Source organism: Pteronotus mesoamericanus, unplaced genomic scaffold (genome assembly GCF_021234165.1).
Source record: "Pteronotus mesoamericanus isolate MK-2021 breed Mesoamerican mustached bat unplaced genomic scaffold, CSHL_Meso_final contig_61, whole genome shotgun sequence".
Lineage (NCBI taxonomy): Eukaryota > Metazoa > Chordata > Mammalia > Chiroptera > Mormoopidae > Pteronotus > Pteronotus mesoamericanus.
This window is the reverse complement of record NW_026555217.1, coordinates 949,639-960,613: the sequence shown is the minus strand read 5'-3', so window position 1 is coordinate 960,613 and position 10,975 is coordinate 949,639. Positions and strand designations below refer to the sequence as shown.

The 10,975-nt window shown below is 39.8% G+C and overlaps 1 gene segment (V, D, J or C); it reads left to right on the top strand.

The window, feature by feature from the left end:
• Window positions 1-7,603: 7,603 nt before the first annotated feature.
• LOC129076592 (Ig heavy chain V region PJ14-like) overlaps window positions 7,604-10,975 on the top strand; it is a 111,559-nt gene continuing 108,187 nt past the window's right edge. Inside the window, 2 exon segments of the V gene segment in view lie at window positions 7,604-7,687; window positions 7,772-8,096. Coding sequence covers window positions 7,642-7,687; window positions 7,772-8,096 — 371 coding nt within the window.

Below are 10,975 nucleotides of genomic sequence, written 5' to 3'. Positions count from 1 at the left end.
CACAGTTGAAGGTTGACAAAGTTCCAGGTTCTAGCACAGTTTGACATCACAGTTTCTATCAATCCTCTCTCAGAGGGAGATCCTGAGGCATCTCCTCAACTGAGACTACAGCCTTGTAAGTTTCTTTGTCCCTTAGCAGTACTGGTGATCACACAGCAGGCAGAGTGGGGACACCTTTGACAATGGGAGACCACCCCCAGCCCGTTTACATTCTTAAGACAATGGAATCAATTACCACACACCAGGAGATATCATTTCTACACATTTATTCCTATACAATCTGCAGGTCAGAGCATGAAATCTCTTCTCTGGACTGAGGTCAGAGTGGTAGAAGTATCACCCTTTCTCCAGAGGCTCTAGGGAAGTGGTGTGGGCTGAAAACATGGGTTCTTTCAAGTTTATATGTATAATGCCTCATTCCCCAAATATAATAGTATTTAAAATGGGGATTTTCAAGTTGCTTGGGTCATGAGAGATCCAAGAAAGTGGATACTGCCTTGCTCAATAAATTCAGAGAGCTGGCTGATGCTTCCTCAACATGAGGACCCAACAAGAAGCTGTCTGATATGAACCAGGAAGGGAGCCCTCACCAGAGGCACAATGGTCATGTAACCAAAGGCACATCTGGCTGCCTGAAATTTCAAGATGCAGTGCAAGAGAGTCAGGAGCTGCTGTAATTGAGAGTGGTTTTATTCAGGTGCTGGCAACCCAGAGACTCCCATATCAAAGTCCATTTATATCCCAAACAGGAATATATATATATAAACAACCAACTTTATGTATATATGTGTGTGTATATATATGTATATATATATATATATATATATATATATATATGTGTGTGTGTGTGTGTGTGTGTGTGTGTGTGTGTGTGTGTGTGTGTGTGTGTGTGTGTATGAATGAGAGTGACACAAAAAGAAAAAGGTCATGGGGACAGGCTGTGGACATACAGGCAGTGTCCTTGCTGGTCACAATACAGAACTTTGCTGTCATAATTCTGGAATTGGTTGGTGTCAACCAAATTTTGCTGTTGGGTCTCCTGTGTCACCTGAAACTGTGGTTAAGGTGGTTTCATGTAAAAGCAGTACCAGAACTGGTAACAAATACAATATTCTTTAAAAAATAAAAACAACTGTGAGTATGTGAGTTTTCTTTTTTTTAAAAAAGTTAGCAATTACATAGCAATTCAGAGCAGTATAAAATTTTACTTCATGTTTTAATTTTCTGATGTTAATTCTTCCCCAACATCTATAGGGCTATTTATGTGTTATGAATCTTCTAGGGGAATGAGAAATCTGAGCTTATTGGAAAGCAAAATCTTGTGAGTTAAAAGCAGGTATATTTTTAGAGATCCTTGTCTAGTGGATTCTATTTTTCTGGCATGGGAAAAGCAAGTCATAAAGGACTACAAAACAATACAGTTAAACATTATAAAGCAAAGAATGTTGAACCTAAATTAAAAAGTCCTCTTTTTTTGTACCTGATCCCCTGTGGTATCCATGTTAATAGTCTCATAAACCAATTCTGAGTTCCCTCAAAGAGAGGGGTGTGATGGTCCAATGTTTGTTCACACCTGGGACCCTGTTCCCTGATTTAGGTGATACTTGTTTCCATCTGAGCTGAGGCATCAATGAAACAAGAGGAGTTGATGGTCATGCAAACTCCTCCTTCTTCTTAGTATATTGTCTAAGGTAATTTAATTACCTAAATCAACTCTAGCTAGAGAATCCAGAGATTTCTGAATATTAGAAAGTGAGATGTCTGATTTATTTGCTATAATGGTTAAAGTCTTGAAGAGATCCTGAAGTGCATGATGATATGCAGCTGTTCCCCACGAGGATAACAAGGACCTTGTAAAGAAATATTTATCATCCGGTGTTTCTCTGGGGATATCTCAGGCCATTTGTGTGCATGTTGATTGATCATTTTGTAGTCCAATCTGCCCAAACCATTTTAATTACTTGCTCATAGAACTCAGGCAATAACAGGTCTCCTTTCTGTGCCCCTGAACAAGTTAAAAGCACCTGAAGTTGGAGTGCATGCTCCAATGGGACTTGATAGAAAGCTATTTTCTTTTTGGAGAGGAATTATATTGTGGTAGGTAATTTACAGAACAATACCATTTCCAGCAGACAGATGGAGCATTCATGCAAATAGAGAAAGTGGTGTGATAACTTTAAATGTCTTTTGTTGGCATTTTAATGGCTTGAGTTATACTTGCTGTTGCATTTGTCTCAGTGCCCCTATGAGAAGACTGGACTTGTTTTAGTCAGTGTGATGTTTGATACAGAGTACGTGGGTCTCAAATGTATCTATAGCTCCTGTGAGGAAATAAGGATGAGTTTTGAGTTTCTATGGGAACCCCTGCACACTCACATCGATTATCCTAGTCAACAACCCAGTTCATCATCCATCTATGTGCCTTTTTTTGACTGATTTGTCTTCACATGCCTGCTGCTAGGCACCTGAGATTCCTTTTTCGGTGACCATGGGTACCTGGCATTTTGTTCTTGCTATTATTTTGTCTAAGTGCCTATGTTATTTCCTGCTGAAGAATTTTGCTCTAAATTATTTTAGGAAAAGAAAAGTGCTGCTTGATTTCTGCTACTGCTACCTGCTGAATAGGGGTGTCCTTTTCCTTCAGAGGTAAGAGAGCCTTGCTCGCAGTAAGAGGGGAGATGAAACCTGGGCACAGACAAGTGTGGTGATGATGGTGGTGATGCCTGGAGGCAGTACTCCTTGAGTGGGAGTAAGGCTTGCAACATGGAGGAGTCATACTTTGTTACTAATCTCTATATTATCGAGGAAGCCAGAAAACAAAATAGTATACATTTCTAAGTTAAAATATTAAGATTATTCTCTGAACTAGAGTTTAGTGCTCATGACTGTTTAGTACAGAGGCTATTGAAGCCAATTTCCTCTACATATAATTACACTCACTTGTATCAAAATACCAAATTAAGACTAATTCGCTTTAGCTGCAGTAGCTCAGTGGCTTGAATGCCAACCTGTGAATCAAAGAGCCACAGGTTTGATTTCCAGACTAGGGCTTACACTTGAGTTACAGGTGTGGTTCCTCATGTGGGGCCTGTGAAAAACAACCACCCATTAATGTTTTTCTCCCTCTGTTCCTCCCTGCCTTCCTTTCTCTAAAAATAAATTAAATTAATATTCAGAAATTTTAAAAAAATCTCTTCACCTTTTTTAGATGTGTTGTAAATAAATTCCTATTCTATTATTTTTCTTCAACATCGTTATATGTATATTACTGTATAGTCTTAAGTATTTAAAATAAATTGCCAATGTTTTACTTTATTGAATATTCATTTACACAAAGTAATAATAAATGTATCAAACATAAATATGGGGTAGCACAACTTTACTTCTAACAATAAAGAGTATGTATGTGTAGGTAATCAAATATCTAACAAAATATAATATAACTTTTTAAAACATATAAAATCATTTCTTTCTATGCAAAAGTTGAAGTTTCTCCCTTTTAACTATCTGAATACAAACCAAAGAAAGTCTCTTTTCAGTTCCACTGATATTTAAATTCATTTACCTCCTAAATTTATGATTCAGATGAAATATATAATTTGTTCTCTACATCTCGTACAACTCCTTAATTTGCATAAACACTCTGCGATATACACAGTCTTTCTGCTATGGACACGGTTCTTTTTAATTTGTTTTTTTTTAATTCATTAAAAACAACCAACTTTAGGACAAATTATTTTCTTCTATTTCTTCAAGTGTTTTCATATCTTATACCTTCTATTAATAATTCATACAATTACTTTCCAACTTAATTAGAATGCTGAATTCGTAGAAGCCATGGTTTTATTGACAATTAAAGTTACTAATTAGCATTCTTTAGATTGATATATTTATGACCATTACATTATTTTTAGAAAAATGTTTTTTTTTTCAAACAGGAAACACATTCATAATTTTTAGCCATATTTCAAATGTAGCACAAGTTATATTTGTTAACAGAACTAAGTCAAATTTCCAGGTTCTCTACATTAAGAAGTCAGCATAGTGTAAGTTTTGTTGTCTGGTAACACTGCTTTCTTAACCAACACCTGAATAAAATATACAACACAATGTGAGAACTCTGAATACCAGCAATCCCTCTGGAAGGAAGAAACCACCAACAAAGAAGTCACCTACAGGTAAGGTACAAGTGCAAGATGAGAGCCCACAAAAAGAAGAAAGAACAATTCTGGAGCATCCAGGTAAGGAGATCAAAACAACTGAAGCATTGAGTCCCACAGAACACTTACAACAGAAGTTCACCCTATGAAGACAGCTGGCAATGCAGAACATCTGGAATCACAGAAACAAATAAAAAGAGTCCCTTAAAATGAGGAGAAATAGAAAGAACCCACAATCAATAGGAATGAAAATATTCACAGTTAAAGAGCTAAATGAAATGGAGAGAAGCACAGTATCAGATATACAATTCAAAGAATGGTTATAAAGATGCACAAGTAATTAACTGAAAACTACAAGAAACGGGGAGGGACTAGAACAATATGAAAAATAAAATAGAAGCTATAAACAAGAAGAAAAAGAAAACAAATAAAACATCTGAAAACAAAAACAAAAAAATTTCTAGGTAAAATTACAAGCAGGCCGGATGAAGCAGAGTGGAGAGGACTGAATTAGTGAACTGGATTACAAGGTATAAAGTAATACTTAGGTAGAGCTGCTGCATGAAAAAGGCTCACCTATATAACAATAGCTTAAGGAAACTCCAGAGCAACAAGTAAAACAACAACATTTAAATAAAGGAATGCAAGAAGGAGAAGAAAATAAGGAAGGGATAGAAACACAGTTTGAAAAATTAATGACAGAAAACACCCCTAACATGGAGAGGGGAAAAGCTACACAAATTCAGGAAACACAGATGGCCCAGTCAATCTAACCCAAAGAGACCTACTCTAAAACACATTGTAATTAAAATGCCAAATTTCAAAGACTAAGAGAAGATCTTAAAGTTAAGAAAGGAAAAACAAGGTGCGAACTCATCCCACATTATTCAGGTGCCATCTTGCTTAGGCAGACCGCTCTCCAGAGAGGCAGCAACATGAAAGGACAAAATAGCCACGCGCCCAGTAAGCTCGGCCCTGGCCCAGTGCTGTGCAGACCCAGATGGTGAGTACTGAGAAGCAATCACAGATATTAGGACCCTTGCTAAGGGGGACAGGGAGTGATCTAGGGATGCTTTAGGAAAGTCTGGCCACAGAGGCTTTCGATAGAAAACTGATGTAATAGTGAGAAATATTTCAGTGCTGACTATTCCCTCATATGGCAGCACCCATCTTGCTCAGGCAGGCCACTCCCCTGAGCAGCAGCAGCATGAAAGGACACAATAGCCCTGGCCCTAGCAGAGACACTACTCCACCCTGACTGCTGAGGGCAGAGTAACTAGATTAACTACAGGAGAACACAAACACAGGCAGTAGATTTCAAGAAGTTTCTTAAAGACTGGCTAAGGTCAGATGGGTTCAAAAGCTGACGTCATCAGATTCATATCCATAAAGAAAGAAAAAAAAATAAAAAAAGGGGGAGTCTCCTACTATTAAAGTTCACAACACAAAGTCAGGAAGTCAGATAAATCAATTTAAGAAGAATAACCAAAAAAGAAGAGTGTCTCAAAAATGGGAAGGAAAATAAACACTCCCCAAAGGAAAAGGAGGAAACCTCACAAGATAAATAATGAAATAGAGACAAGTAAACTATCAGATATTGGGTTTAAAACATCTGGTTCTAAGGAAGCTCAGTGAGCCCAGTGATCCCAAAGAGAATTACCAAAAACTACAGGGAAACTATGAGCAACTGATTATAAACTATATTAGCATGAAAGCAGACATGGAAACTATCAATAAGAAGCAAGAGGAAATGAAGAATACAATTTCTGAATTGAAGAACACAGTAGAGGGAATCCAGAGTGGGCTCAGTGAAGCAGAGGATCGAATTAGTGAGCTGGGGAACAAGGGAGAAAAAAGATCCCAGAAAGAGCAAGAAAGTGTCCAAGAAGACAAATGATCCAATAAAAAAAAATGGATAAAGGACCTCGGCAGACATTTTTCCAAGGAAGAGATACGGAGGGCCCAGAGACATTTGAAAAGATATTCGACATCACTAGCTATCAGAGAAATGCAGATCAAAACCACAATGAGGTACCACCTCACACCGGTCAGAATGGCCATCATAAACAGATCAACAAACAACAGGTGCTGGTGAGGCTGTGGAGAAAAGGGAACACAGTGCACTGTTGGTGGGAATGCAGACTGGTGCAGCCATTATGGAAAGCAGTGTGGAATTTCCTCAAAAAGCTACAAATGGAACTGCCTTTTGATCCAGTGATTCCCCTGTTGGGATTATACCCTGAGAATCCCAAAACGCCAATTCAAGAGAACCTATGCACCTCAGTCTTCATAGCAGAACAATTTATAATAGCCAGGTGTTGGAAGCACCCTAAATGCCCATCAGTATATGATTGGATCAAGAAATTGTGGTACATTTACACAATGGAATACTACACAGGAGAAAGAAAAAAAGAACTACTAAACTTTGTGACAGTATGGATGGAACTAGAGGGCATTAGGCTAAGCAAAACAAGCCAGGGGGCGAAAGACAAATACCATATGATCCCACCTATAAGCGGAACCTAACTACCAAAACAAAGATGCAAGGAAAGTAAGACCAGCAACACTGAAAGGGAAAGAAACCAACAGAGACAAGAGGGAAAGAAGGGTAGACAGGGGGAAAAGAAGGGAAGGGGCAAGTCAAAGAACATATAGCAAAGACTCATGGACAAAACCAAAGTGGGGGAGGATTGAGGGAGGGAGGGGAAAGGGGGCAGAGGAAAGTGGTGGGGGGAAGGCAGAGACAAATGTATTTGGAATAATAAATTAATTAATTAATTAAAAAGACTTCCAATGGAAACTTCAGAGATGGTACATCACCCTCTCAGGTTGGTCTCATAAGACTGCAGGAGTCAGTCTGAGGCTCAGCTTAGAGCCCACTCCTCTATCTATTGCCAAGATTTTTTAGGTGCCCAATGCCATGTAATGAATACCTATCTGTCCTAAAAAGGTAAGAAAGAAAGAGAGAAAGAAGACAGAAAGAAAGAAGAAAGGAAGAAAAGAAACAAGATGCTGAGAATGACTGCCATTAATTTTTGAATTATTTTACCAATATAGACATTATTTGTATGAAAATATAACATGTTGGAAATTATGGATATACTAGAGTTTTGGGATCAGACGATGTCTGAACCAGTGTTAATCCTTTTTAAATCTATTTGAAAGATGCATGAGATTTCAAAAGTCACTTACACATCTAGTCCACCATTGCATAGCCTATGTGTCTCATGAACCAGTGGTTTCCTTGTCTCTGACTTACATGTTCAGTGAGTGCCAGAGGAGATAGAACCCAACAGAGGTCCCAGAATAACCAGGGAGCCTTACCTTGGTATCTCTTTACTTATATAGGAAAGGCTGCCTCACATGCAAATTTCTCTTCTTGCTCCAAGGTAAATCCTCCCCTGGGCAGTGTGGGTGAGCAGATGTCCCAGTGCAAAGTGCTGAATTCTCTGCAGAAGACAGAACTGTATTCTAGAAGAAGATGAGACTGCTGGGTCTCTTCCTGTGCTTGGTGACAGTCCCCCAGGGTAAGTGACTTAGATATCAGACATGGGTCTGTGGGTGCTGGTGACTGCAAATGAATGACATAAACTGATTCTCCTTGTCCCCAGGTGTCCTGTCCCAGGTGCAGCTGCAGGAATCGGGCCCAGGACTGGTGAAGCCCTCACAGACCCTCTCCCTCACCTGCACTGTCTCTGGATTCTCTTTAAGTGGCAATGGGGTGCACTGGACCCGCCAATCTCCAGGGAAGGGGCTGGAGTGGGTCGGTGCTGTATGGAGTGATGGAAGTACAAACTACAACCCAGGGCTGAAGTCCCGACTCAGCATCACCAAGGACAACTCCAAGAACCAAGTCTATTTGACACTGAACAGCCTGAGAGCAGAGGACACGGCCATGTATTACTGTGCAAGAGACCACAGTGAAAGGAAGTCAGTGTGAGTCTAGACACAAACTTCTTGTAGGAGACAGAAGGGCTGTGCTGCAGGAAGTGCTCAGGGCACCAGGGGGCACTCAGGTCCAGCAGAGGAGAGATTCAACCCCAGGGCCAGATTTGGACCTGGGTCGGGGAGGAAGGATCTTTCCCTTGGGAGAAAGCATATCCTTTCAGATATCTCATATGCACCCAGGGATAATTCTTCCCTTTTCTCTGTGAATATAATTTCTCAGATTCTCTCTGCAGAAAATATATGAAGAAATGACAATATATGTTTGCTGATGGTATATCAACAATTAGAACTTTCCTTCACCAAGTCACTGTATGTCCTGTTATTCCTCCTTAACTAAGTGCTTCATAAGCTTGTATCAAATTGCATTTAACAGGTTAACTTTAATTTACTCTAGGTGTGTTTGCTCTAGAAGAAAAAAATTCTATGGTCATACAAATATATATAAAAATGTTTAAGCTTATCTGTTAGAACATAGAAACCAAACAGAAGTTCTAGTTTTAAATTAAGCAAACAAGGGAGCATCAATGGGTGCAATTTTATTTACCAGTGAAAATAACAACCAGCAGGTACAGGCATCAATGCATGTGGATCTCAGAAATCTCTCGACATGGAAGGGGCCTCAGAGAAAAAAAGGGTATGGAATACATCTGGAACTCTACCTGATGGATTATTTCCAGCCCTTTTCCTGACGAAACTCTGAGTCAGGTTATTCAGCATCCACTGAAGACAAAGATGGCTTCACCACTCACTCAGTAAGGATCTGAGTGCTCAGATATGAGAGCAAGGCAGCTTACATCACAATGGCCCCCTATCCTGGTTGCAGGGTGTACCCTGCAAGACATATCAGAGGCTATCATGGCCTTATGGCCCCAGGAGCACTGTGCCCAGGACAGGAGTTATATCCCTGGCATCAGTTGGGGATATAAAAGGGCAGAGTGAGCACTTTTTTTTTTTTTTGGTAGCGCCTACCTTGAGCTCAACTTCTGCAGTCAACAGCTTAAGGCTGAACAAGGGGCAATGATATCTTCCCTTCTGGAAACATGGCCTTCTGACTAGGAGCTGGCATCATGTAGTTTGTGCTCTTGAACACACTGTCTTGAATGATTCTGCTGCACTGGGACAAGAAAGGGAAGGTATGTACCTTTGATTAAGATGTCTTGCTGTTTCCACTCTGAACATCTCTTCTGGAGCAAATGTTATTCATTAATGTGTTCCAATAGGGACATTCTCCAGTCACGATAAGACTTTTAAAACAATTTCTGCATTCTGGCTAGGAATGAAGACCTTTTAGCTCTTTATGCCCTTATGCTAGAAGACATGTTTCATTTTCTATGTGTTTGTGGTGAGATTTCCAAGTAATATATACCTTTCACACAAATGAAAAACACATGCAGCTGGTTTACTCTGGGTGCATTGATAGGCAGTTGACTTCTGGAACCAAAGCACTCTGCATAGCAGGATGTTTCTTCCTTGGAAAGACAGCTCAACTGTGCCTCTCCCATCAGCTCTGGGCAACCACAACACTCTCCTCTCTTTTAACACCTGGAGTGTCTGAGAGACCTGACATAAGAAAGGCCATTTGGTGTTTGCTCAGCTTTGCCTATATCACTTCACTCAACATGATATGCTCAAGATTCATTCATGCAGTGGCTCAGAGCAAGATTCTTTTAAATTATTGTAATGATATGGTAAAAATAAATGAAGGGAACAATATGAGTGACAACCAATGTTTATCTGATCAAAATGAAGTGCTATTTGGGAAGCACAGGTTCAGGAAGAAGCCCTAATAATGCTTTGATGAGGGGTGAAAGGAATGGGTGTTACTGGGAAAGAGAGGGATGCTGGTAGAAGAGTAGAAGAGAGGAGCTTAAATCCTTTACACAAGATAAGGTATTTTTTAGCTGATCATGGAGGTATGAATTGTAAAGACTGTCTATAATTTTCAATTCTGTATTTAAGGTATATAATGTTAGCTGTGTAAACAGTGGTTTGAAATGCAATGTTAGGGGCACACTGAGGTAACTGTGCTGAGTCCAAACCTATCAGATGTTGTGTAAGAAGAGGTATCAGGTGGTTTCTCTGGAATGGCTGCCTGCACTGTATTTTAACACTACTCCTCTCCTCTCACCTTTTTACAGTAAGTAGTCTTCACATGTGATGTGTCAGGCACAAATGCTTCAATATTCAATACATTGTGAGTCATTCAGGCTCAAGTTGTACACCAGACCCTCAGCCCTGACTCTGCCAAATGGTGAAAACTTACAGCCATGGAACACCAGCTTCCCAAGTTCTACCTCTGGTGCTGCGAGGACTATCCTGCTCCCTGTGATCATGGGCTGCACTGACTTAGAGATCTCACCTTTGTGGGGGTCACAAAGTGCTAGTTCTTCTTCATTGCATAGTGCATACATCCATGGCGTATATTTACCAAAATGATAAAGATTTATTTGATTTATCATATTACTATGAAAAATCCTTAAAACATTTCTTTACTTGATGCAGTTTCCAAGTGTGATAATGCATTATGACAACATCTACATAGAAGAGAAATATGCAGTGTCTGTGGTGACTTGGTGGCGCACATACTTGACACATGTCTGAGAATCCCAGCACAGATCTAGGGCCCTGGGTAAATGCCAAGTTTCTCAGTGCTCTCCTAGGTAATGTTCACGTCTGACCTTCCCCACACTGTGACAACTGAAAGATCTTCTCATCTGTTTCTGGAACTAAGCAATACTCTGACATGGGACACATGCCCTCTGACACAGATACAGGTTGTGTCCATTAAACTCCCACTGAGCATGGTGTCCTCTATCTTCTCTAAGGTGATGTCAAAGTTCAGCTATGACCCACTCTGACTCATGCAT